The sequence below is a fragment of the Guillardia theta genome, assembly GCF_000315625.1.
Source record: "Guillardia theta CCMP2712 unplaced genomic scaffold GUITHscaffold_193, whole genome shotgun sequence".
NCBI lineage: Eukaryota > Cryptophyceae > Pyrenomonadales > Geminigeraceae > Guillardia > Guillardia theta.
The window spans coordinates 42,569-68,458 of NW_005434483.1; the positions used below are offsets into that span (position 1 = coordinate 42,569).

Sequence of the window (25,890 nt, forward strand, 5' to 3'; positions counted from 1 at the left end):
CTTCGTTTCCGTTCCTGATGAGTCTCCACAGATCTTAAGGGCAGCGAGCCAGTGCGGGCTGGTGAAGAGGAAGGGAGCGAGTGCTGCTGAAGAAAAGATGACGAGCAGGTACGAGAAGATTCCCGCTTACCTGCTGTATGGTGACCCTCCTCCTCCTCCTCCTCCTCCCCCTCCCCCTCCTTCTCTCCCTCTCCTCCTTTCCTCTCCCTACTCCTCAGATTCCACTGGAGGCAACCCTACAAAGTTCGGGCGTCAAGCATGGAGATATGCTGTCAATCGTGTCAGGATGATCAACTACTCTTCCTCCCTCCGTCTGCGATCTTCCACCTTCGAACACCTCCTCCTCCTCCTCCTCCTCCTCCTCCTCCTGACCATCATCGTCGCCTTGAAGCGATCCAACATCATTCTCAAACATCCAGCCTGCAAGAATCTCGACATTTCTCGATCCCGTCGCCTGCCATGGCTGTGAGAGGCGCCTGGGACAGCACATGAACGGGCCTGCATGGCGAACATGACTTGCTCCTTGGTGAATCCCAGGTCCTTCATGGCAGTGAAGATGCTTTCATCGTCTTGTGGGTTGTGCTCCATGGCAGATCCTGCGGGTGCAGTGAGAGATCAGAGCTCAACATGTCACAGCAGGAGCCATGCATGACTCTCCACTGCCTCCAACCTCCTCTCTCCTCCTCTCAACTTTCTTTCATCCTCTCCCTCCTCCCTTTTCTCTTCTCTCACCTTTCTCCTCGCTCCTCTCTCCTCCTCGTCCTTTCACTTCTTTCATGTCATCCTCATTCTCTCCCTCCCTCTCTCCTTCCCTCTCTCCCTCCCTCCTCTCCCTCCCTCTCTCCTTCCCTCTCCTCCTGCTCCCTCGCTCTCCTGCTCTCCTAGCTCGCCATCACTGTCGATATCATGCTAGCAGACTCTCTGAGGCAGGCTTCCTCTCTCTCGGTAACTTTCTCCCCGTCCCTTTCTGTACGAGCCGGACCGACCGGCCATGGCGATCGCACTTGAAGAGCAAGTGCCAGCGCCTTGAGGAGGTGGAGGAGGAGAGTTGAGACTGTTACCTTGTCATCTTGCTGTGTGATCTTGTAACAAGCTCGTCGCGGTCTCACCAGTCACCATGACCGAGCTTCTCTTTCCCATCTTCAACGAGTACATGTCCACAACAAACGCTGCCGCAACCGCCAGCGGCGCAAGGATCCAGGCGTTCGATCTATCCGTCACGCGCGAAGACGCGAGCATGCTTTCCCTTCCTCGCCCGCTCTCAGACGCGGTCAGGGGCGAGAGGCCCCGGGCAGAGGAGCCTCGCCCGCTGTCGTTTCCTCTCAGCGACAAAGGCAGGCAGGCTCGGAGGTCGGAGAACAACTTTGACGTCGGCGAGAAGGTCTCAGCAGCCCTCCAGGTGAGGCCCAGCTACCAGCGGAGAATCGGGACCTCCGGGCGTCAGATCTCTCGAGACTCGCCGAGCTTCAGGAGGTTCATGGAGTACAAGGCGGGTGCGAGCTACGTCAACGACATCCTTCCTAGAGCCGTCAGGGCAGAGGCGCGAGACATGGGGACGAGCACGGACCCAGAGGATGTGCTGCCGGAGCTCTCGGTGGACTCAGCAGACACGAGCGACCGACACTCGGACGGCCTGGAAGTTCCAGAGGGGATGACGATGCAAGCAGTCGCCGAGATGCTGCTGGAGCAACGAGCTGAGAACAGCTCAGGGGCTGCGGAAGTAAGCGCAGGAGATGCTGCCCTAGGTCTCTCCTCCTCGTGCACCAGCGTGTGACTGATAACGCTTGACAGAGGCCGAAGTTCCTCCCGAACGTCACCTCCGAGCGGTTCAGATCCTCATGACTTGCCTGCTGAAGTGGTCGGCTCAAGCTCGCGGTGATCTCCTCCTTTCTCTCTCTCTCTCTTCCTTTGTGCTGACGGCTCGTCAGCCGCGAGCCTGGTCTTCACTCTCGAAGTCTGGAAGGGGATACTCGCATCCAAGAGGAGGCGCGCGATGGTGGTACGGCGGAGACTACATCGAGCGCTGCTGACGGAGATTCTAAACGCCTGGCTGAGGCCCGTACACCAACGGATGATCCAGAAAATCAGGTTCCAAGAGCTCAGTCGCCGTGCCCACCTCCTCCAGACGGTCCGAGCCTTCAACGGATGGAAGATTGTTGCTTTCCGCCTGCAGTTTGCAAGGAATTTCGAGTCCAAGTATCTTCACAAGCACCATGACCTAGTCTACACCTTCTTTCTCATGTGGTCTAAAGCTACCTTTGGAGCTGTCTACACCGCCAACCAACTCATGACTTCGGTAAGTACAAGACTCAACACCTCGTGCTGTTGCTGTGTGACCTTCTTGTAGTCAGAGACTGTTGCTGGCAAGGCGCTGCGGATGAAGATCAAGTTTCACTTCTTGACTCGCCTGGAGTTCTTTCGCTCTTGGTTGAAGCTTTCTAGGAAGAAGAAGCATTCTTTCCTTCAGTGCTTTTTCAAGTGATGAAACTTAGACATAATGGATATTAACATGGAATCTTGTCAGAATACATCACGCCCCTACCATCGCTGTATGTTACATCCTCCTCAAACCATCACATGGCTACGAAAGTAAGACATCATCAGAGGAAAAAACCAGACAAGCGCTGTCTGCTTCACTCTCGCGCCTGCATTCAGGTTGCAGCTATCCCCGCTGCAGCAGCCGAAGTTCATGCTCTGCAAGCGGCACGTTCAGGTTCCGAGCTCATGGCAGACTCTTTGCTTACGAGAGCGCTCGGGCATCTTTGTGGTGAGTAGGACAAGCCCAGGTAGCATGTCGGACAGCAAAACTTGGGTCCTTGGCCATTGAGGTTGTACTGCCAGCATTCACTCGTTGCCCTCCACGGGTTGACCTCACCTTAGTCCAGAAGGCATCGTCAGTTGACCACGAGCAGTCGCAGACCCGCTGGACGTCGAACATGCCTCCATTGAACGACGTGTACTGCTGACACTGCGCTGCTGACGCGCAGCCATACCTGCAGACGTCTACGGCACCTCAGCTACTGACAACAGAGCATCGTTACTAGCGCACCTATAACTATCAGAGACCCGTCCGTTGAGTTGGTGAACTCCATTCTCTCGCAGACAAACTGACACTGAGACTCCAGCGAGCTGTTGCAAGTCATGACAGGAACATCCGCTACTCGGCTGAAGGAATCGCCCGTGTAGCACTTCAACCCATCAACCCGCCCTGCCTGCCATCAGGAGCCATAAGGGAGGGATGCGAACAATCTCACCTGCTTGGAGGAGGAGGAGGAGGAGGAGGTAAGGAGAGCATAACGAGCAAGAAAAGTCGGGCGGCATCGACCCAACTTTCTTTCGCTATCCTTCCATGAATACGGTTACCCTTTCATCCCCCTCATTCACTATCCAGGTCCCCCACATCCCCCCTCATTCCCTCTCCCTCTGTCTTCTCATCAATGCAGGCGCTTGCAGGGTACGCGACCAAGTTCGAGGTGGTGCGGGCAGGGGCGGGCCAGGTCGTCAAGAAGGGCTCGACCGTCACCGTCCATGCTACCGGCACGGTCAAGGAGTCGGGCTACAAGTTCTGGAGCACCAAGGACCCAGGACAGTCTCCGTTTGAGTATCAGGCGGGAGTCGGGGGGGTCATCACAGGATGGGACCAGGTGCGATCGGATGAGCCCGTATGGCGTATGCTGAAACTTAGAAAGTCGACTAGAGGATGTCGTGAGAGTGGTAGAGGATGTCGTGAGGGTGGTAGAGGATGTCGTGAGGGTGGTAACAGGAGGCGCAGGATGGTGGGAGAAGATTAGAATATTTTGAGCAATCTCATTGTTGCGATGCACTCTTGCTGTGTGATATCGAAATGCTCGTTCCGCTGATTCTTCTCTCAGGGCTGCTTGGGCATGGCACTCGGCGAGATTCGCCGCCTCGACATTCCCGCACACGAGGGGTATGGGGCGTCAGGTTTCCCAGGTGTGAGGCAGAGCAAGGGACAAGTTTGAGCTGCCAGGCTCTGACGATGACGTGGCAGCCTGGAAGATTCCTCCGAACGGGAGCCTCATCTTCGAGATTGAGGTGCTCAAGATCAAGTGAGAGTGCGAGAAGGCTGCTGGAGGTGGGGGCGGCAAGTATCAGGTCCGATCGCGTCCTTGCGGTCAGTGGGGGAAGCACGTCCATGGGGACCTTGAGTTTGAACCTTTACTTCCTTGATTGACTGCTGTCGTTTATCTCAACACAACTCCATCTCTCCTTGCCCCACCTACACCCCAGGGCCGAAAGTGACGAGACCTGTTGGCACGCGTTAGAACAGAAGGGACTAGAGGAATGCGGAGGACTGACGCTTCCTCGGCTCGTGCGGGTTGCGGTTCCTGTCAGACAAGCGTCAGTACCTCCTCCCTGACTGTCTCCTCCTCCTCCTCCCCCTCCTCACTTGATGTGCTCCGCATGAGATCCGGACTTCTTGAGGAGCTGAAAGCCACGTCAACGCCGAAACCGGCAGAGCGCATGCGACCGAACCGATTTGCGGGGCTTTTGGGGAGGAGGATGATGACCTGGCGTATGGCCGACGTGCCCATAGTACCAGCCTTCCGGCTCGTCTTCAGCACTTGAAGTTCGCGACAGGGTCTCTGGTAGAATCATCCTAGCAAGAGATGAGGAAAAAGAAGTTCACAGGGGCAGCGCTTACAGCCCGTCGCTTTCCCGCCGCGGGCTCTGGAGGAGCAGTGAGATGATATTATGTCACAGTGAAGAAGGGGGGAGGAGGGGGGATGGAAAAGTCAAGGCAGAGGAAGGGGAAAGATGAGACTCACTCTCATGATCGATTCAGAGCTCGAACCCATGCCGGTTTGCCATCCCTGCTGTGACGTCAGAGACGAGCGAGCGCGGCAACAAGATAACTTACATTGGGTGATTGTTTGGATGTCAGCAGACTATCCGTCGGTTCCTCGTCCTACCGAGCCATCGAGTGAGGATAATGTCCTTCACGGGAGTACAATGCTGACCGTTAACATCATGGGAGCGAGCTTGAGAGAATTCCAGAAGTTGGGGTCAAACACGCTTGTCTTCCCATCGAATTTGACTCTTTGCCGTGAAGCCAGCTTCTTGGCCCTGAGATTCGTTGTTACAATCCGCAGCATCAGGCCTCATCCTCCTCCCACTTTATTGTCCCTGCTACAGGGCAAGAGTCTTCGAAGTCTGCCATGATTTCCTGATGATGGCGAGTAAATACAAACTCATCATCAACCCCTCCCGCGCACTTTTCCGTTGGGAAACTTGAAGTTCCCTCTCCCAAAGATCAGCCCGTTCTTCCACTCCTGACACAGTCGTTAGGATAAAATGCAAAAACGAGAAGCGAGATCTACCCCTTGATATTCTCCAAGGCTCGGTGAATACCAAAAGCCCTGCCCGTGATATTGTCCATCTGAACCAGCTCGTGTCAGCTACCTGCCAGCAGACTAATTCAAATCATCTCACTCTTCCATTCCCCCTCATAACGAGTTCCGTCTTCTTTCTGTGCCCAAGGACAGTCAGTCCCCAGAAATAGAGAGTTTCGGCTGCAACAAGCCGACCTGTATCCGATGAAAACCATCCAGAATCCTGGAATCTCGGGAGTGGCACTCGCAAAAGAATCTCGGACTAGCTTTTTGGGGGGGAGGATGCAGAATGACAGGATTGACAGAAACTGGACAGAGATTCAACAACAAAGGTGTAGGGTAAAACTGCAGCAGGACCTTTCAGGACGGTTTGCTTCAAAGGCGTGAGATTCTTGTCGAAGATCGTTCGCTTCCCATCGAAGGTCACCTGGTGGTTTCACGGGTGAACATTCGCTCCAGATTCCAACCCGCGTCTGATTTCACCTTAGCTCTCAAGCCGTTGGCTTTCGTCAACAAGCCGGCGATGGGGCAGCCTCCTCTGAACTTCCCCTCAAACATCTGTCGGGCGAGCAGCGTGAGTAGGGAATGAGTTGGAACGAAACTTCAGCTGACATCTCCGTCGGGGAATATGAAGATCCCACTGCCTTGAAACAGTCCATCTGCAACTATGTGATTCTCTGCCTCCTTCATCAGCTATACCGTACCTCTCCACATCCCATCGTACGTCCCGCTGTCCTGGTGGGACCATCTGCGCACTCTATCAATGCGCTGGCTGTGGAAGTTTGCTGCTCCTTCACCTTCCGTTCCCCTCCCACTTCCCCTGAACCCACTCCCCATTGTAAGAGGAACCGTCCTTGTTGTTGATTCTATGTGCTCCCTCCAGCTTCTCTGCTGAAATGCCATGACAGCTGCGGAGGAAGTTCATGGACGAGAGCAGGCGAAGGAAAACTCCTTACCAGCAGCAGTGTGCCCCAGATGTACCGCCCGACACGAAGTCTTCAGTGACGAAGTAGTCCACCGCTTCCTCATCTTGGTCATCATCCTCGTCGTCAGCTTCCTCTGAGATTCCAGCAAGCTTGGCTCTGGTTTTCAAACAAGAAGCAGTGTTAGTCTGCACTCTCACTCTGAGCGTCCCATTCCAATCTTGTGCTCACTTCTGCATGTCGTCCTCGTCTGAAGAGAGATCGTTCATAGCAGGAATCTGATTTGGCGCCAGCGAGGTGCTCTCCATCTTCAGCTGCGTCTGAGTCTGCATCAAGGATCCAAGATCCATCTTCTCTTCCTCCAACCCGTTTGACTTCTCTTTACCCGTTTCAAAATAGCTTCCTGACCCGATCCCATTCATCATAGTGATTTGATTATCGTCACCACCTGCACTCCAAAGTCAATCCTGATCCTGAAAACGGATCCCTTGGTCGTTGACTCATATGCTAGCGCAAATTCCCCTCCCCAACCCTTCCCTCTCCTTCCCGCTGGATCTGTTCTCTGTCAGTGCCTCCAATCTGCATCCGTATTCAAACCTCTCACGATCTCGCGCGCTTTACTTATTGCCCTGTATCCCCGTCTCCCCACTATCACTGCCTTCTCCTGCCCTTTGATTCTTGTCTGTCCAGCACCGTGGCAAGTATCCTTGAACCCTCAGCCCTGGCTCTGACAAAATTATTACTAAGACTATGAGTGCACTGTCAAACTCTGACTCTGACTCTCTGACTGTCTGACCTGCACCTGACCTGATCGGACTTTTCTGCCCGTACATCCTCCCCATTCTTCCCCATCCTCGGCGCTTCCCCTCCATGGACTCCAGCGCGCCGCTCTCAGGCGGCAGTTTCGCTTACCCCAGGCATTCAATCGCGGCACTGACACAAGAAGCCAAGTCCCTGGCAAAAGTATTGGCGAGTCTATAATACCCCTACCCGTATCTTCTACTTTTATTGGTTGAGAAATTACCCCGTACTTGAAGAGCAGCTGAAATTGAGTAGAGCCAACTACAAATGGAGCATGGATTGACAACTTGCAAGAAAACAAAAAGAAACATTATAAGCGAGATATTATAAAATGTTTTGAACCATATGTATCTGAGATTTGTATACAAACCCTCTGGATAATAGTTGATATCTGTACCATGATTGATTAGTGACTAAATAATCTATATGAAGATCATCTAGAAAGGGCACTGAATTAAAATGTACCAGAGTGGGCATATACAAGTCAGCTAAAATAAAAGGAACAATGGGGAGATTGTACGAAGATTGTAATTATTAGCTAAACAACACAAAACATAAAATTTTTGAATTCTAAATTTTGATTGTAATTATCAGTATGGTACACCAAAGGGTCTGCCAGGTACCGGCGATGAGTGTAGGGTACTACTAGGCTAGTACCCGTAAACAACACTTCAATGATACCATTGTACTGGCCGGCGCTGGTACCATTGTACTGGCCGGCGCCGTATCCGGGTGCCGCCACTGCCGTACGGTCCGGCGCCGCCGCTCCGACGGAGACTGTCCGGGCCCCGGCGGCGGGCCCCCGAGCTCCGCTGAGGCCCGGCGCTCCGCGGGCGTGACTGACACCGGGTGCCGGGCCCGGGCCCCGGGCCGGGTGTCACTGCCGTCACAGGCTGGCCCGGGCCAGCCCGGCTGGTGCCACCGTGTGCCACCCGGCCGGGCCGCCCCGGCCCGGCCGTGCCGCGCCGACGGTCCCGCCGAGGCTCCCGGAACTTGCATCGGACTCCTGAAGTTCAAGTTCGAGGTGACAGCCGCAACCGTCAGTTTGCTAAGCCTTCAACGACTACTAGGCTCAGTAGTACCCAGGGCCCCCGGTGACTCGCCCCACCCCGGGCCCAAGGGCCGCCCGCCGGGCCCGCCGCGGCCGCGACGGGCCGACGGTCCGATCCGCCGTGACTGAGTCCGGCCCGAATGGTGTCGGAGGCGGGCCCACTCCTTCGCCGGCGAACCGACGAACAAGTTGGCAGAGGTGAAGATCTTCTGGTACGTGGTGGTAGGCCCGTAGAAACTTCTACGACCCTTTTCTAAGCTTCCGTAGCAGAACACAGTTTTAAATTGTACCGCATGTCCCATAGTATGATGATTTGTTGTTATTATTAGCTTTTATCAATATACTTGCTAGCCAAATATGACATTTATTTCATAAATTATTGAACAATAGTTATACACTGTACAAATGTTTGATCGACGAATTGTGTTGTTTGTACTACAGATTTTCGATTGAGACTATACAATACTTTTATTATAACATCGCGCTTATAGAGCGCCGCGATTCCTGGTAAGCAAGAGACGAGGATGTAGGGGGTGGGGTGGAGTGTTGGAAAGGATGGTCAAGAACAGGTGGGTGGTATTGAACTATCAGTGACAGTGGTGGGGTAGTAGACATTTACGAATGAGGAACATAGGTACGGTGGGGTAAGTCTCATATCGTACAACCATAAAACTAAATTGGAAATAGTAGGGTAGGGTGATGTGACTTTTCTAGTGCCAGAATCTTGGGGTGGGTGCAGGGTTGAGGTGACGATTTAGGTAGGGTAGTTATTTTGAGGTGGGGTAGGTCGGGGTGGGGTAGTAGAAGAAGACAGGTGGCCTTTGCTGCAGCAAACAGCGAACGAAAGGTAGCACATGCCACGATGCCGCGCAACTTGTTCTTCCGCTAGTCTTTGTTGATGCCCTGTATAATGCGCATGCGATATGTTCTTCTGAATGAGATGGATAAATTGACGATTGTCTTTCTGTTTGTTTCTTGTGATCGTTCATTCTCCTTTGGTTGCAACCTATGTCTTGTTTGTTTTGACTTGGTTTGTGCATGCTCGCAACAACATGTTTTGATGGTAGCCTTCCCTTATGATTTATCTTCAAACATTTTTTCTTTCAAATCAATTCACTGAGTTTTCTGTAGATGCAGATCTTCGTGAAGACTCTCACCGGCAAGACCATCACCCTCGAGGTCGAGTCGTCAGACACCATCGACATGGTCAAGAGCAAGATCCAGGACAAGGAGGGCATCCCCCCTGATCAGCAGCGTCTCATCTTCGCGGGCAAGCAGCTCGAGGACGGCCGCACCCTTGCGGACTACAACATCCAGAAGGAGTCTACTCTCCATCTTGTGCTCCGTCTCCGTGGAGGTATGCAGATCTTCGTGAAGACTCTCACCGGCAAGACCATCACCCTCGAGGTCGAGTCGTCAGACACCATCGACATGGTCAAGAGCAAGATCCAGGACAAGGAGGGCATCCCCCCTGATCAGCAGCGTCTCATCTTCGCGGGCAAGCAGCTCGAGGACGGCCGCACCCTTGCGGACTACAACATCCAGAAGGAGTCTACTCTCCATCTTGTGCTCCGTCTCCGTGGAGGTATGCAGATCTTCGTGAAGACTCTCACCGGCAAGACCATCACCCTCGAGGTCGAATCGTCAGACACCATCGACATGGTCAAGAGCAAGATCCAGGACAAGGAGGGCATCCCCCCTGATCAGCAGCGTCTCATCTTCGCGGGCAAGCAGCTCGAGGACGGCCGCACCCTTGCGGACTACAACATCCAGAAGGAGTCTACTCTCCATCTTGTGCTCCGTCTCCGTGGAGGGAACTAAGTTGGTGTATCAGTAAAGTGTCCAATAAGAATTATTTCATAGCGTGATTCCACTGATTTCATTTGAGTTTGATCATCGCACGTACGGAAAAAATTGTTTGCATGATTATGTGGTACTTCGCAAAATTGGGAATATTGGACCGAACTGTTTGATGGCATTGGAATCTAAATGTTACATGTAGGACACTCTGAATGTGCTTTCGTGCTCACCAACTCGGACCCGTCGTCTTCCGCATTCCTTGTTATCTCTCTCTTCCTAATTAACTGTGAGCGTCTGGAGAGGCTGGAGCTACAGCCTATTCCAAACTGGCAACACCACTCCTGCTGTTGCTTGTTGCTTTCATTTCCCCTCTTCTCCCAGCCGGTCCTGCCTTGAGATGTCATTTTGATCAGAGGACGAGAGCAGAAGCTTCATGCCTGCCAGCCTCCCTGCCAAGGGTTCACGATGCCTTCCGTGCATCCAGCTCCTCCAACCCAAACTCTCATGCTCACATGTTCGTGCCTGTTCGCATCAGGTCTGCTGTGCATGTCACTATACTCGAATTCCTGCCCATGGTCCTTTTTACCCTCTCCTAATCCTGCCTTCCCATTTCCCCCACTTCCTTACCTTCCCCTTCCTCCTTTCCCTCCTCGTGCATCTTCCTCGCCTTGCACCACCTCTTGTGCTCCTACCGCACAGGTTCCTATCCACCTGCACCTCCTCCTCCTCCTCCTCCTCCTCCTCCTCCTTCCCCCCCCCCTGCTACTACCACTCATCTACAAGATATGATCCTTCAACAACAAGGCTTGTTGTGCATTACCCCTACCCCCTTCTTGCATGCCACCTGAATCAAACACCCTGTTATTGACGCAGAATTAAAGTAGTAAGTAGGGGTACTTTTGTAACCCCTACCCCACCGAATCTATGTCGCAACATCGAATCCTGTTGCAGGAGGCCACCGGGGGTCATCAGAGGACCCACCTTGTACCCGATAACCCCACCCTCAATTACACCATGAAACAATCTCATAGTACCCCTACTATAAGGCTACATCATGACATCCCACCGGTTCATGAGGATACCCCACCCCCTCGGTAATTTCCCCCGACAAAGTCTAGCAAAAAAACAACCCAGCCCTTCCATTCCTTGCCCTCCTGCTCCTGCTCCTGCTCCTGCTCCTGCTCCTGCTCCTGCTCCTGCTCCTGCTCCTGCTCCTGCTCCTGCTCCTGCTCCTGCTCCTGCTCCTGCTCCTGCTGCTTTTGATTGTCTCTAGTGTTCGTTGCCCATTTGATCAATCCCTTTCTCCCGAGTCCTACATACCAATTACTCTGCCCAACACGAAAGTATTGTCTCTCGTGAACTCTGTTGCGAACTGCGAACTCGCAAGCAAACTAGTTGTGGCTACTGAACTTCAGACAAGCCTCTGTGCCGCTTCCTTCGATCTTGAATTTCTGCTGGTCATTTCCAATCACACGCATATCAACCCGTTATCGATCTTGTCTTGTCCTTGCCAATTCAAAACAGAAAATTTGCTATGCGAAAATTCCATGGAGCCAGAGCTCTCAGCCTCATCCATCGTTCTTGGCGAATGAGGGCATCACGAACTTTCTCGCACTCACTGACAAGATCGCTGTCAACGCATGCTCCCTCTCCCTTCGATCCCTCGCCAGAGCATCGGCACCTGAGGGAGGTGGTCCGGGACTTTGCGGAAGCAGAGGTGGACCCTCAGGCTCAAGAGTTCAACAAGGAGGAGAAATTCAACCTGAAGCTCTTCCAACGCCTCGGCGAGCTGGGACTGCTAGGAGTGACAGTGCCGGAGGAGTATCATGGTTCCGGCATGGACGCGACGGCAGCATGCATCATCCACGAGGAGCTGGCGGCTGCGGACCCTGCCTTCACCCTGAGCTACCTAGCGCACTCCATCCTGTTCGCCAACAACCTGGCGAGGAACGGGAGCGAGGAGTTGAAGCATGCGTACCTTCCTAAGGCGTGCTCTGGCGAGCTGGTGGGAGGGATGTGCATGTCAGAGGCAGAGGCTGGAACCGATGTGTTGGGTATGAGGACACGAGCGGAGCAGACAGGGCCGGAGGAGTTCAGCATCAGCGGGCATAAGATGTGGATTACCAATGGGACGTTGGATGGTTCGACTACAGGAGACGTCTTCCTCGTGTACGCTTCGAGCAAGTCTCCAGAGGCCTCCTCCTCCTCGTCCTCCTCCAAGAGCTTTAGTCTCTTTCTCGTCGAAAAGGGAACGCGGGGCTTCACGCTCGGGCAGCAGATCAAGAACAAGTGAAGGAGGAAGGAGGAGGTACGGCCGGTGTCTGAGGCCTGTGGCAGGTGTGGGATGCGAGCTTCCATGACAGCTGAGCTTGTCTTCGATGACTGCAGGATACCAGCTAAGAATCTCGTTGGCAAGGAGGTAGCCATTGCCTTCCACCTCCCCTTCCCCTCCTCCTCTCTAGCGCTCCTCTCTTAGCCCAGGGCTGCAGGGCAATGCAGTCTACTGCATGATGAGAAATCTCGAGCTCGAGCGCCTGTGTCTTGCTGCGATGAGCTGCGGAATCGCCCGACGGTCAGTAGACAGGAGGAGGAGGAAAGGGAGCAGGAGGAGGAGGAGGGATGAAGGGGATGGAGGAGAAGGAAGCAAGAATTCTGATTTGCTACCAGCTGCGTCGAGACGATGGCTCGATACGCCAGGGACAGGAAGGCATTTGGGAAGCCCATCGGCCAATTCGGACAGGTGACGCGCCTCATCCTCCCGATCCTAATAGATCTCTCCTCCTGCTCCTGCTTGAACTTCATCTGCTTCTGCTCTTGCATCGTTCATTTATGTTGTCTTCTCTTCTTTCTCTTCCTCTCAACGTCGTCGCAGGTTCAGAGGCTGGTGGCTGATGGATACGCCAAGATGAGCGCGGGAAGAGCCTTCCTCTACTCGGTGGCACAAAAGCTCAAGCTGGATGCGGTCATCCTCTACTTCCTTCTCCTCCACCTCCTCCTTCTCCTCTCACCTGTCCTCAGACTCTCCTCCTCCCCTCTCACCTCCTCGTCCTCGACCATGGAGGGTCCGCGTGACAAGTCGCTTCAGGATCCGAGCGAAACCAACGAGAGGATGCAGACAGACGCGGTGAGACAGAGGGGCTGAGGGACTGGCTGCTTCTTGACGCGCTGATGCCTCCTCCAGGTCAAACTCTTCTGCGGGGAAATGGCGAAAAGCGTGGCAGACTCAGCCATGCAGGTCAGGAGGAGGAGGGTGGAGGAGGAACGAGTGAGCGAGTGAAGCAGGTTCTAGGAGGGAACGGCTACCTGGCAGACTACCAGGTGGAGCAGCTCTGGAGGGACTCGAAGCTGCTGGAGATCGGAGGAGGGACGAATGAGGCACACCAGAAAAACATCATGCTTGACTTCCTTCGCAAGCAAGTCATCGAGATTCCTTGAGATCTTTATATACACGCAAAACACGCAAGGAAAGCTCCGCATGCTCCAACGCTATCGTGAGGTTCAGAGGAGCTCAATCTTGGCTTATGGGCTCAAGAGGAAGGGACTCCCGCCCACACGTAGTGCAGGGAGTGAGCTCCTTGCCCGTTAAAGCGGGAGGACGCGCATCGGGTGTAGGCTCCCATGTTGGAGAACCAGAGCCAGTCGCCGACCGAGAGGTCGGGAAGGCGCGTGCAGCCCATGACCACGTCGATGCTGTCACAGGTGGGCCCGAAGAGCTTGGTGGGGACGAGGAAGGGAAGGTCCGCCTTCTTGCCCAGCACTTGCGGGGTCAGGATGGCATGATCGAACACGACACAGTTGAAGGACCCGTAGCATCCGTCGCTGATGTAGAGAGCCACGTCCGGTGTCGAGTCAACAGAGGTCTCCTCGGCCTTCTTGAAGCCAGAGTCCTCCTCCTCCTCGACCTCCTTCCCTGCCCTCGCTCCGAACGACTCGATCTCCGCAGTGCCCGTCAGCTGATCTGCTGTGAGCTGGCGCTTGGCAATAACAGCGACGGCGTAGGTGTGGCTGGCAGCGACCATGTAACGCCCAGGCTCGGCGATGATCTGAACGCCGGAGGAGGGAGGGAAGTAGTGGTCGATGGCGTTGGCGAGAATCTCCGCCACCTCCCTGAAGGTGAAGTGACCGTCATCAGAGCCGGGGAACCCTCCGCCGCAGTCCAGAAGGAAGGGAGCGAAGCCGTAGGCCTCGGCCATGTCGAAGGCGTCGCGAGCAGAGGCGACGGCATCGGAAAAAGCCTTGACGTCTCCACATCCTGACCCTACGTGGAAGCTGAAGCCTGCGATGTCGAGCCCGAGGGTCTTGGCAACCTGCAGAAGCTTCTCCCACTCATGCTGTGCAGCTCCAAACTTGGAGTTGAAGCGGCAGACAGACTTGGAGTCGTCGACGGCGATGCGCAGGACGATCTGAGCAGCAGGGAAGATGCTTGCGATCTTGTGAAGCTCCTCCACATTGTCTGCCGTCATCTTCCTCACCCCTTTGTCCTTGGCGTAGCGGAGCATCGCCTCGGCCTTGCATGGGTTCGCGTAGATGATGCGCTCCGGTTCCACTCCCATGTTGAGTGCGAACTCAATCTCGGGCTTTGACGCGCAATCGAAGCCGCAGCCTGAGAGCGCGAGGAGCTTGCAGATGAAGGAGTCGTTGTTGCACTTGATGGCGTAGAAGGGCTGTACCCGCGGCATGAAGCTCTTCCAGTCGTTGAGCTTCTTCAGCACCATGCTGAGGTCGATGATGTAGAAGGGATCTTGGTCCTCGGACTCCGCACAGATGTCCATGATGAGCTCGGCTGTGTTGTAGCCTGAGGGAACCACCCGCACGCTGTTCTCTGCGAGGACCATCTCCACTCCCTTGGAGCTTACGAAGGTGTCGAGACCCCACGAGTCTTGGATGGAGATTTTGTCCTCCAGGCTGTGGGCCAAACTGTCGGACCCGTTGCCTGACTCGTCACTCGTCTCCGACAGAGCCTCATCGAGGGTCTTGACAGGCACTAGAGGAGACTCGGAGATGATCTCTGTCACGATGGCCTCCTGGATCGTGGTATCATTCTCGATGACCGAAATTTCTTGTGCGTCCATACCAAGCAAGGTCAAGGATTCGTTTGTGTGGATTTCCTAAATTTTCGAAAAACTTGAAGCAAAACGAAGGGTTGTGCGGAGGGATCACAAAATCCGACGGGATCCAGTGACGCTTTTGACGAGAAGCTGGAGTTCGCTTGTTCAAGCACAAGCAAGGACAGCAGTAGAGATCGAGGAGGTGGAGCAAAGAGCCAAGAGCTGAAAGCGCAAGGAGCAGTGTCAACGGGGAGGCGGAGCGTGCGGAGAGACGGTGCGCAGAAGTTTTCTTGATCCCTGTCGGGGGCGCGTGAAGTAAGAGGGGGAGAAGCGAAGGTGGGGAATTACCACAATAAAATTGCATGTATGGGCCTATTTTAAAATACAAATCGGAAAAGTTCACAAAAATGACGATCGAAATATCAAATAAAAGAGAAATGTTTGAATGAGCGTGCTGAAATTTGGGCACTGTCAGGACCCTTTCGATTGTAAACCTTTATTTCTTGACTTTTAAAGGCGGATCTTCATAATGTTTATATTAATTTTAACATCTTAAATTGTTTTTATTACCCTGATGCTAGATTGAATAATCACTCAATAACATGTGCAGTCGTCTTTTATAAATATCATATTTCAATGTATAAAATGAGTAGTAAAATTCAGTCCTCAACATGTACTACCCCTACCCCCAAGGTTCTAGCTAAGTAGTACCCTACCCCAGACTTTTGCAATCCATACCACCCCCCTTGAGCTTCACATTCTTGTGCTCCTCCCCCAAACAAATCTCCCTTCTCCACCCACCACCATTGTACCCACCCTTCTCTTATTTTTGGTACCCCACCTCCAAAATCCTCACTTCTTGTCTAGTTCAACCGGTCAAAGACCCCGATTGTTGCCGGATTCAATTTTGACTACCTTACCCTACCACCCTACCGTACTCCGTGTACCCTACCCTATAGGAAATAAGCACCAACTTACTTGGACACCCCACCCTCCATCTCTCGTTTTCCACCCCCATTGCACCCCAACTCTACACTCTGATGGGTCCATCGCGCATTCATTCAAACTCTGCCACCATTTCCTGCCCCACCCCTACCTTCTACCTCACTACCCTACTATTGCCCTCACCCTACCCACGTCTGGGTGCTACCCCTAGGGAGGCTAAATGACCCCTGGCACCCTCTTGTCCACCTCCCCGATATCCAATTCCCCTTCTAGCTTCCATCCTAAAGCACCTCTCACTCAACTACCCCCTGCATGACACAGTACCCCACGAACGAACAGCTCTTTGCTTGTTCATCTTGGGAGTACCCGTTATATTCAGTGAAAATACCCCCACCCTAGACAATAATAACCCACCCCAATCTGAAGAGTACCCCTTAATTCACTTCAGGTACCCCATCACTGTCGGGTGACCTCGCCGCATGCGTCTACTCTGCCCATCGTCGTCATCACGCAGTAGAGGACTACATGCGACCCGCAAAGCCATCACCCACCCTCCTCTTTGAACAACCCTCTGCCTTCTTGTTGTCCACTTCAAACACACCGGGTCCTGTCGCTAGATATCGATATTCACCGGTGGTGATCAAAGAGCGAGATTTGGAACCCTGACGATGACTACCCCCCGGATCCGATCAATGGGTACCCCCTGACCCACAACCATCGCAATTATTCCCCCAAGTTTGAAGTTTCCCCGGGCATGCCGAGCACAGCGGCAGGAGAAACTTGGTGACCGTTCGATCAAACCCGGCGGCCTCCGACGGACTGCTCCGAGGCCGGCGCTCTCGACCGTGCCGCCCCCGCGGCCGCGACCGAGTCAGGGCCTCACGGTAGTGACTCAGCGGCTAGCCAGCCGCGTCACCGGGTGACCGTAGGCTCTCCCGAGTCCGTGACTCCGCGGCCTCTCCGGGCACTGAGGGGGGTCCACTTCGATACGTGACTTCAGGCCGGCGAGAGGAGACGATCTTTGCGTCCACCTGAGTGCACCCGGTGACCGTCGGAACTTCTGCCGCCGCCGCATGATACTGTATCCGAGTATCACGGTATCCTGAGTCCCGGGTCGTGCTGCTCGACGCACGACGGTCAGACCGGGCGCCGCGGCGGCTTCCGAGCCTGGCAAGTTCAAGTTCTCAACCCGAGCATCAGGCCCACGGTGATCCAGGACTCGGGAGCTGTTTGCGCGCGGCCCGGCCGGCGAGGGTAGAGCTTCACACTGAGAGTCAAGTTCAGACCGTAGGTCGCCGCCGGCCATCGTGATGCATTCCATGGTATTTTCTAATGCTCGCTTTTGATCATTTTCGAGCGGGGTACCTCAGCCCAGGATTTTTGAATGGTCGGCGCACCGAAAATTTGTACCAGAAACTTCGATAATGGTTGAAAGTATGTTTGAATCGGGGACCGTGTCGAGCAGTTTTAGGTTTACAAGTATTCTTGCTTCCTCCAAACAACAAGGTTTCAAACATTAAAACTATTTTTGACCTTACACGCTTTTACACGCCTGGGGGGTGCATATACAACCAAATCGCCTGCCCTACCCTTCCCCCATTGCTGCATCCCCACCCGCCGGCGCAGGCGGCGTTTGTTTGAATCCAAGATGGCTCTCAGCCAATGGCTCTTTCATCGTATTCAAGCTCCAGGCCATCCAAGGTTGGATCATGTGTGAATGTTTGTACTTTTTGCGGCATACTGCAAGACGACATTTCAAACAGCTCGAGCTTGTTTTTCAAAGGAAGCTGTAGGAATCAGCATCGCCATGGATTCCAGGGCCTAGGGCTGTTTTCGAATCCTTTTGATGCTCATTGTAAGATGGAGAATTGCTCGTTTTTGGTGATCAAGCATCCACAACCCTCTTTCGTATGATTGAGCTTCGAGCACATCTCTGACTGTAGAGTTGTTTGGTGTCAAGATTGTTTCTCGTAAAGGATCTCTCTGATTAGGCAATTTATTGTTGTTTTGGTTGGCATTCTACAAGACCCATACTTCCTCCTCTCTGTGTCAACCAAGCACATAAGCATAAGGCATGTCAGTCGTGTAGGCAACTTGATTGCAAATAGATCGCAAGTGTAAGATCGATGAACTATTCAACGCCATGAATGCCGGATGTGAATGAACTTCCCTCAGGACTTCTCAGTATCAGAACCAGCGAGCTAAGACATAAGGTAGAGTCTCCATTGAATATCATTCCTGCGAATGTAATGTTTTTATCAGTTGTGGGGAAGAGAAGCATGGAGACAAGCGGGTGCCCAAGCGAATAGGAGCATCTTGCGGATGTAGGTTTGGACAAAGACGGCGATGATTCCGAGGTTGTGAAACAGGCAGCGAAAAGATGCTGAGGTTTTCGGAGTTCATAAACATGGCTTGTGACGAGCATGTCACACGTAAAGCGATGGAAAACAACAAACAAAAATTGTAAAGCAATCGAAAGCAACGAAAATCAATGGAAAACAACAAACAAAAATTCTTCTCAAAGGTCTCACTCTTTGACTTCAACCACTGATTGAACATCTTTTTGACCTCGGTCATATCTCGACAAATCCGATTGTACTCCGCCACTGAACAGAAAGTTGTTTGCGCCATCTTTTCAACGAGTGGTGCCGGGTTTGCAATCGAGAAGTGAGAGATTTCACAGTATTTATTATTTTCGATGTCGTCTTCATGAAAAAATATATACCCATGCACTCTGAAATTATCGTGGAGATCATCGTTGGCATGCTCCAACATGCAAGGAAAGCTGAAGAAAAACATTTTTGGTATAGCATTTATTTCATCCGTATCCTTGTAAATTGATTGATAACAATCACGGTTTCCAACTTTGTTCAAAATTCTTTTCAGGGCCACACAGGGCACTCGATTAGTTATAATGGTTTCGTCTACATGTTCCAAGAGGACTCGATTGTACATGATGTACACTTCGACAACCTGTGCATCTGAGTGCAGCGATTTGATCATGCCCAGTCGATTCACTTCAACGCCCCTGTGATCTTCACACTGATATTGAACCCCTGTGCCAGGCTCAAGTATGATATTCAAATTACTGCCTGGCTTTTTCCAGTACATCCTGGGCAAGTCTCGATCATCAACTGACGTATGCAGGTTCATTCGAGCTTCAAATCTTCAGGTGTCTTTGACTCATCACAAGTCTCTTCCTGCTCCAAGAATGTATCGAAATCTTCCTGCCTTCGCCTTCTCTGAATTCCATTTGTTGCTGATACACGACGGTGAAGATTCATTTGTTTGGTGTCTATAACTGGAGCGCAAGGGAAAGGGAAGCAACGGGGAGGGAGGGGAGCAGGGGGGAGGGAGGGAGCAGGGAGGAAGGGAGGCGAGCAGGGGGGGAGGGAGGGAGGGAGAAGAGCATGGAAGGAGGAGGGGAGGGATACTTGCAATGGAGATCTCAGGATTTTTAATGAAAATTATTTGCTCTTTGATCGGGGGCAAGGGGACCTGTGTTTCGGTGGCACCCTATAGACATAGGGTAGGTATCCATATAAAACAACCGGTGTAGAAAAAAAAGATTGCCGTTGCTAGCTGGCATACGACTCCTTGATTTGAAAACAAAAATACTTATTGGCTAGATTTACTACACTCGTCAATGGCTGACACTAATAAGATTTCATGAGCGTGTATCGAAATATACGAATAACCCTACCCCCTCCATATTAGACAAACATACCGGTACACAGGGCAGAGAGCAGCCAAGAGGCGTGTAAGCCGGAACTCAAATGCTTAAAACGAATATAAAAGAGTACTGAGTGGTACAAATCATTCTGGTACAAAATTGACTAAAAACTGTATGCTTATGATCAAATTAACAGGTACAAGTGTTTGTTAAAAGGATATAAGTTTATAATTGGGCATTAGAAAATACCATGGAATGATGCACTGAGGACCGTCTTTAGTACTACGGCTACGAGCTGGTGCAGGCGAGGCGGCACCAGTGGTGCGGCTCAGTGTCTCCCGGACCGTGACTCCCCTAGTAGTACTGTTATGACCTCAGGCCCGGTCAGTGGAGGCCTCAGTGAGCCCCGGCCCGGGCCCGGGCCCGCCGGTGGCCGCCCGGTCCGACGGTCACTGCCGGGCCCAGTCACGGTGACCGCGGCGTACGGCCCGGGACTCACCGTAGGCTGACCGTCGTGGTTGAACCGCACCCGGCCCGGCCGCCCGCGGCATTGTACGGTCTCCGGTGACCGGGCCGGCCCACCGTGCCGGGGAGTCGGTGCCGGCGGCGGCAGTGGCCCGGCATCCGAGTCACATGATCACACCGTCCGATCACTCGGAACTCGCAAGAGCACAAGTTACTCAAAGTTAACTTAAAAATCAGTACGAGGACAATCAGGAGAGTAAAACTTCTAGTCAGGTGACGGAGGGCAAAATTTACTCAAAGTTAAGTTAAATAGCATTTGGAACGATATGATAATTTTCAGCTTATAGTACCAGTAAATACAGTTGATAATTTGATTGCGGCAGTCCAGATCGTACCGAGCTTATGGTATCTCGTACATCTCCTTACAAATATTTAAAATTTGGCCTCTTCCAGATGCGACCCTCCTTTGCTGGTGTACAGAATACTATTGGGGGTGATCAATTGATGCAGAAGAATTGAGGTAGGGTTCTTGATGAAGGGAAGAGGAGGGGTATTTTTAGCATGACGGTTCGGGTAAATCAACAGGGGCAGTTCGGGGTGTGTCAGAGGGTAGGGATGTCAGTGAAATGGGTGGGGTGGTTGGTCTACACAACAACAATGTTTGATGGAGTTATGGCGATGTGGAAGCAGGGGACGACGTTGACGTTGATATGGCTGAACCTCGTGGCTGTTGATGGCTTCATGCAAGTTTCGCAGTCTTCTCAGGGTCCGATCTCTTGTCGCAGTTGTTACAGCAAGCTTTCTGGCGATTTATTTCCTCGCTCGTCGATGTTGACGTCATCGATGTACGAATGGGATAACGTAAACAGGCACGGGCCGTACTCCCAAGCGCACAGATATGGGCATCAGGCGATGGATCGCAATCGAGTACATGCACTGCGCATGTGTGACCGAGATTTCTTCGGTCCCAACGAATGCTCAGTTAGAAGCGAAGCAGATTGCTCCACGCCCTACCAACTGAAGCAGGATTCATTTGATCTAATCAGAAATATCCCGCGCAATGCGTTGCCTGAGAATATTCCTCTGAAGAATCTCTTTGGTGTTCATCTCAAGGAACAACAACATCCGGAACATTCTCTTCAGGTAACAAAGAGTGCCAAGAAATGTGCGCCTCTGACCCTTTTACAGCATCGAATCAAGATCTTCGCATCTGATGTGGAAAGAGAGATTGCATTCTGGACTCGAGGACTTGGCATGACCGTCTTCACGGAAGAATCCTCAATATTGCTGAGCTATGATGATATCACTGCTTACTACACTTCCCCGGAGAGTCGAGGCAACGGACATCGAGATGAACCGTCGAACATATTGGAGCTTGTCGAAGGCAACCAAGTGGACAAGACCAGGAACCCTGAGCTGAAGCAGCAACTCTACATTCAGATTCCTTTCCGACCTAACCTGCTGGATGATATCAAGAAGGTCAGTGCTGCGGTTGTGCTTGAAAAGTTCTGACTGAAGTTGCGGTTACAGACTGGTGGCTCGATTGCAAGCAGAAGCAGAGAATTGCCCTTCGATCTCTATTCAAGCGCCACAAATGCTGGCAAGAAGATTTCCATCTCCTCTCCTGCAGGCCAAGAGGTCTATCTCAAGTTGTCGAGCTTTGCTCTCCCTGTCTCCCCAGTTCTCCTGTGTAATCCAAACTAATCTTGAGTCTCAAGATTGTGTACATTACTAAATGCTGTATCATACTGCCTGTCTGTCGGAGCATTCCTTCGACCCTCTCCTCGATCAGCTTGACTTCTGACGTTCACCTCGTTGGGCTCAGCAGAGGGCCGCAATCATCGGCATGCGTTCACTTGGAGCTGTGCTTCACCTCTTGGAAGATCTCCAACATCTTCTCCTCATTCACATCTCGAAACACTTCCAGTGGTCCTCCCGGAAATTCTTCCACTGCAACCTGACAGGTTGAGGTCAAAAGAATGCAATCAGAGAGAGGCAGAGACAGTCAGGACAGGAATAGCAAGAGGAGAGGTTCAACAGGTTCGAAGAGAAGAAAAGCGCAAAGAAGACAAGCCGCATCTGGATAATCAGAAGCTTACCGCCGGGCCTAGTCCACACATCCCCAAACAACCTGTAGATTTGCAAGTAATGCCCTCCGGTTTGTTGGAACGAGCATATTTCAACAGATCAGATGAGCCACAGCTATCGCAGTCATCTCCTGTGCATACCAAAATCACTGATCCACTGTCTTGCGACATTTTGATCTGACGCTGAAAAATCGAACAATTACATCTGCATCGCGACCATGCTTGTTTCACATCGGTGCTTCTCTTCATGGGAAAATGTGGTTTTGAGGAGTGCAATCGGAAAGGCGCTGCATTGAAACATTGGCAACAATGAATCCAACTGACGAAGGCGAGGAGAAACTGATAGACTTTCATACTTCTTCCTGGCCAATCCCTTCTGATTTATCGCTTCTAACTTGTGTCCTCCCCCTCCCCCCCTCCTCCTCCCTCGCCTGCTCTGATTTGCTTGTCGGCCTCCACAGCTCACTGAGTCAGTCCGATCGAGCCGCCCGGCCGCCGGCCGGGGTACGGTCCGACCCGGGCCGGCCCGGCCTGCATATCACTCAGGATACAGTGACTGGCCGCGGCCAGGCTACGAGTCAGTGCCCGGCGCTGCCGGGCCGCCGGGCCGCGCGGCCCGGGACTCCCGGCGGAGTCCGGAGGCGGCGGAGATCCGGGCCGTCGGATCGGACGAGAGTGTCACGGTTACGATTCACCGTGCGGCCCGGCATGGTGAGGCCGGTCAACGGTTCCGCTGGCCGCCGATACCGTACGGTACGGTCGGATCGGAGCCCCGGACGGGCCGTCGGAAGTTCCGAGCGACGAGCCTGTCCGACGGTCGCGCCGCCCCGGGCCTGGACTCCGGGAGGCTTCCGAACTTGAAGCTCGGAGGCTCGGACGATTAACCATTAGTACTTGACAAGTTCACTGAGTCAAGTCACTCATGGTAGGCTCATTCACTCAGGGTATGTACAGGTTTGACTCTTCATCCTCCATCCCTTCAGCTCATCTCCAGCTCCTTGGCGAACTCCTCGAGTATCTCCTTGAAGTGCTGGGCCCGCGAGTTAGGCTCGACCTTGGCCTCCTTGAGTAGCCTCGTGACTCTGCCTCCATTGATCAGAACCTCTCCCCTCCTCCTCGGCTCCTCCTCCACCTCCTCCACCACCACCACCACCACTCAAATGCGTCCACACACATCTCCCCCGCTCACCTTTCCGCCGCTTTCCTTTCTCCCTCTCTGTCCAGCTCCTCCAGGTAGCCCATGATCGCTCGCCTGCGCACCTGTCAGCATGAAGGTCTCGCAGGAAGTCACTCTCACTTTCTCGACGGTCCAGGGGGTTCAGAGAAGAGAGGAGGGAGAGGAGCAGGGGCCCGCTGCATCATGTGGTGGAGGAAGTCGTGCTTGGAGAGGCTGTCGGCTCCTCGCGCCTGCGTCAGTCTGCCTGGAAGTGACTCCAACGGCTCGTCGTCCACGAACATGAGGGGCCGAAGAGCTCGCAGCGTGTGGTAGTGCTGCCCAAGCAGCTGCAAGTTCACGTGCTGCCCTATTCGCTCCTCGAAGACAGTCAGGTCCTGGATGAGTTGCATCTTTGAGCCCTCGAGCAGAGGAAACGCGAGCAGGGCGTTGCGGACGAGAGCGGAGAGAACAGAGGTCGCAAGGTCCTGCGAGAGTTTGTCGAGGTACCTAGACGACGGCAGCTTGGAAAGATACTTGCTGTGCCCGAGCGACAGGACGCGAAGCACTTCCTGCATGTAGGGGCTGCACTTGGTGCTGTCGTCAGCCGCGTCATCCGCGTCATCCATGGAGCGAGAAGAGACGGACTGAAGAGGCTGCAGGTGCATGTTGAGGATGCTGTCCAGCATGGCGGACTGCATGCCATCGACGAAGGGCTTGATGGTGGACGTGCAGCGAGTCTCCGCCTGCCTTCTAACCTCCTCGTACATCTTCGCTGCTTCTGTGGATCCTGACGATGTCAGTTGCTCCTCCAGCGACTCCAGCGTTCCCTCCAGCTGCAGTAGAGCTGAGTGCAGAGCAAAGCTCCGGGCCTGCCCCGTCGTGAGGGTCCCTGTGAGGGTTCGCGCGTCCGCGTCTCCCGTTGTCGCGTCATCGCAGCGCTTGAGGAGGAGCGAGAGTCCAGCAACGACCCCAGCAGCCACCTCGCGCGAGAGCACGGGGTCATGCCGCGAGCTATGGACGATGTTGTTGACGGACTTGAGCAGGGCTGACACGTCGCTTGCCTGCGGTCCTGCCGGACCTCCAGCAGGTTTGGCAGCGAACAAGGCGTTGACGCACTCGGTGACGCGGGTCTGAGCCTTGGCGACGTGCTGATGGAGCAGAGGCTGCAGGGCAGTGATGATCGCGCTCCTCTCCTGCTGCCCGATGGCCCCCGAGCTCCCTGCCTCAGTGTGCCGCACGGAGGTCTGCCAATGGCCGAGGAAGAGAGCGAGGAGCTTGGGAAAGTCCGTGGAGAGCATGCCCTTCACAAACGAGTTCTTCTCCCCGGACGCCTGCAGCTGCTCGCAGACCGCTTGAAACATCCTCGACCAGAACAGCTGGAAGAAACTGTGGTCGTGCTCTCCGCTATAGGACGGGTCGAAGGCTTCAGCGAAGAGCACGAGGGTCGCGTTCGCTCGCTTCTTTCCCATCACCTTGTGAAGGTGCCACACCTGCCCACACTTGCCCGACAGCGTCTCCATCAAAGTCTCCATCCTGCTCCACAGCTCAGTCTTCCATGCCTGAGCTCCGCTGGCACTTGTCGGCCCTCGCTGCTTGGCGTTCCAGTTCTTGTGCTCCTCGCCCTCCAGCGGAAGAGAGGAGGTGTCCAGCGCTGCTGCTGTCGCAGACTTGGCAAGTCGGATGAGCTCAGCCAGCACGTCCTCAACCGCCTCCTGCAGTGTCTCCAGGCTGTAGAAGACCTGCAAGCTGCTTCCGATCTCCCCCAGCTGCTTCCTCAGCACGGCATCCAGCAGCGTCTTCTTCGTCTTGGACCTGATCATCTGCTCGCTCTCGTCCAGCCACTTCCTTCTCTTGTCCACCTCCTCTACCCCCGCCAAGTCACATCGGCTGATGCAGGCCCGGATCTCCGAGAGGCAGGAGGCAGCATGAGCGAGGTCCTTCATTCCGACGGAGTCGCTCTTGGACTCCACGGCTACCAAGTGTCCGCTCATCCGGCTCGCCAGCTCTCTGATCCGGATCACCGCTCGCAGAACCTCTGCTGCTGTCTGGATGCGACTGAGCTGAACAGTCTTGCTCCTCACCGTTTCGAACGGCTCCCTGATGGAGGACTTGATGGACCCCAGCGACCCCTGCAGCCGCCCGACCCCCGAGCTCACCTTGTCCACCAGCTCCTCCAGGTCCTTGGCTTGCGACACTTGCTCGATCAGCCGCCCGTGATGCGACACCACCTGCTCGTGCAGCTGCTTCTCCAGAACCGCGATACCCTGCCGGAGGTGCGACAGGTCATCGGAGACTGTGTTCTGTCGCACAGACCCTCGCACGAAGTCCTTGGCGTCGAAGTCTGGCCGCACGAACTTGCTGAGCGTGTCGTCTCCTGCTGTCCCCACCACCGACGCTGACGAGTGAAAAGCCGAACCTGCCGACCCCTCAGCATGTCGCATGCCACCCCCACCCTTCCTCCAACACATCCATGGCACTCCCCTCGCTCCCTCCTTCCCTCTCCTCTCTCCCTCTTCTTTTCTTCCCTACTCATCTCCTTCCCTCCCCCCCCCAACTCAACCAGCCACTTCTTCTCCTCCCTTCCCTG

General features: G+C 53.8%; 8 protein-coding genes across 8 annotated transcripts in view; 4 read left to right on the forward strand and 4 right to left on the reverse strand.

Moving 5' to 3' along the window:
- Positions 1-1,561: 1,561 nt before the first annotated feature.
- Positions 1,562-3,366, reverse strand: GUITHDRAFT_156151 (hypothetical protein). The gene is made up of 8 exons (XM_005820050.1): positions 3,255-3,366; positions 3,050-3,208; positions 2,876-3,003; positions 2,745-2,834; positions 2,348-2,694; positions 1,929-2,296; positions 1,790-1,875; positions 1,562-1,743 (listed from the first exon to the last, which is right to left on the reverse strand). The coding sequence occupies exons 1-5, from the start codon at positions 3,319-3,321 to the stop codon at positions 2,566-2,568; spliced, it is 573 nt and encodes a 190-aa protein (XP_005820107.1). The 5' UTR covers positions 3,322-3,366; the 3' UTR covers positions 1,562-1,743; positions 1,790-1,875; positions 1,929-2,296; positions 2,348-2,565.
- Positions 3,367-3,437: 71 nt separating this feature from the next.
- Positions 3,438-4,074, forward strand: GUITHDRAFT_81737 (hypothetical protein; the record flags this gene model as incomplete). The annotated part of the gene is made up of 3 exons (XM_005820051.1): positions 3,438-3,644; positions 3,873-3,954; positions 4,013-4,074. 3 exons carry the CDS (start codon positions 3,438-3,440, stop codon positions 4,072-4,074), a joined length of 351 nt encoding a protein of 116 aa, XP_005820108.1.
- Positions 4,075-4,240: 166 nt separating this feature from the next.
- GUITHDRAFT_148146 (hypothetical protein) lies at positions 4,241-7,129 on the reverse strand (the record flags this gene model as incomplete). The annotated part of the gene is made up of 18 exons (XM_005820052.1): positions 4,241-4,269; positions 4,321-4,349; positions 4,412-4,449; positions 4,791-4,835; positions 4,883-4,930; positions 4,983-5,088; positions 5,139-5,188; positions 5,238-5,294; positions 5,455-5,549; positions 5,712-5,781; positions 5,838-5,912; positions 5,967-6,013; positions 6,059-6,102; positions 6,152-6,262; positions 6,311-6,436; positions 6,509-6,725; positions 6,875-6,959; positions 7,085-7,129. 18 exons carry the CDS (start codon positions 7,127-7,129, stop codon positions 4,241-4,243), a joined length of 1,317 nt encoding a protein of 438 aa, XP_005820109.1.
- Positions 7,130-9,394: 2,265 nt separating this feature from the next.
- On the forward strand, positions 9,395-9,951 carry GUITHDRAFT_156153 (ubiquitin; the record flags this gene model as incomplete). The annotated part of the gene is made up of 1 exon (XM_005820053.1): positions 9,395-9,951. Exon 1 carries the CDS (start codon positions 9,489-9,491, stop codon positions 9,948-9,950), a length of 462 nt encoding a protein of 153 aa, XP_005820110.1. The 5' UTR covers positions 9,395-9,488.
- A 1,131-nt stretch (positions 9,952-11,082) lies between these two features.
- GUITHDRAFT_98427 (hypothetical protein) lies at positions 11,083-13,401 on the forward strand. Its single transcript, XM_005820054.1, has 8 exons — positions 11,083-12,218; positions 12,267-12,348; positions 12,419-12,501; positions 12,597-12,669; positions 12,802-12,891; positions 13,015-13,053; positions 13,111-13,164; positions 13,212-13,401. The coding sequence occupies exons 1-8, from the start codon at positions 11,464-11,466 to the stop codon at positions 13,362-13,364; spliced, it is 1,329 nt and encodes a 442-aa protein (XP_005820111.1). The 5' UTR covers positions 11,083-11,463; the 3' UTR covers positions 13,365-13,401.
- A 55-nt stretch (positions 13,402-13,456) lies between these two features.
- On the reverse strand, positions 13,457-14,701 carry GUITHDRAFT_81731 (hypothetical protein; the record flags this gene model as incomplete). Its single annotated transcript, XM_005820055.1, has 2 exons — positions 13,457-13,792; positions 13,832-14,701. The coding sequence occupies 2 exons, from the start codon at positions 14,699-14,701 to the stop codon at positions 13,457-13,459; spliced, it is 1,206 nt and encodes a 401-aa protein (XP_005820112.1).
- Positions 14,702-20,717: 6,016 nt separating this feature from the next.
- Positions 20,718-21,764, forward strand: GUITHDRAFT_166547 (hypothetical protein; the record flags this gene model as incomplete). The annotated part of the gene is made up of 3 exons (XM_005820056.1): positions 20,718-21,203; positions 21,249-21,539; positions 21,591-21,764. The coding sequence occupies 3 exons, from the start codon at positions 20,718-20,720 to the stop codon at positions 21,762-21,764; spliced, it is 951 nt and encodes a 316-aa protein (XP_005820113.1).
- Positions 21,765-23,126: 1,362 nt separating this feature from the next.
- The window catches only part of COG5 (oligomeric Golgi complex subunit 5), a gene marked incomplete at both ends in the record, with an annotated part of 2,926 nt that continues 162 nt past the window's right edge, over positions 23,127-25,890 (reverse strand). Inside the window, 3 exons of the mRNA XM_005820057.1 lie at positions 23,127-23,229; positions 23,337-23,399; positions 23,445-25,719. Coding sequence (XP_005820114.1) covers positions 23,127-23,229; positions 23,337-23,399; positions 23,445-25,719 — 2,441 coding nt within the window. The remainder of the gene's footprint in view (positions 23,230-23,336; positions 23,400-23,444; positions 25,720-25,890) is intronic.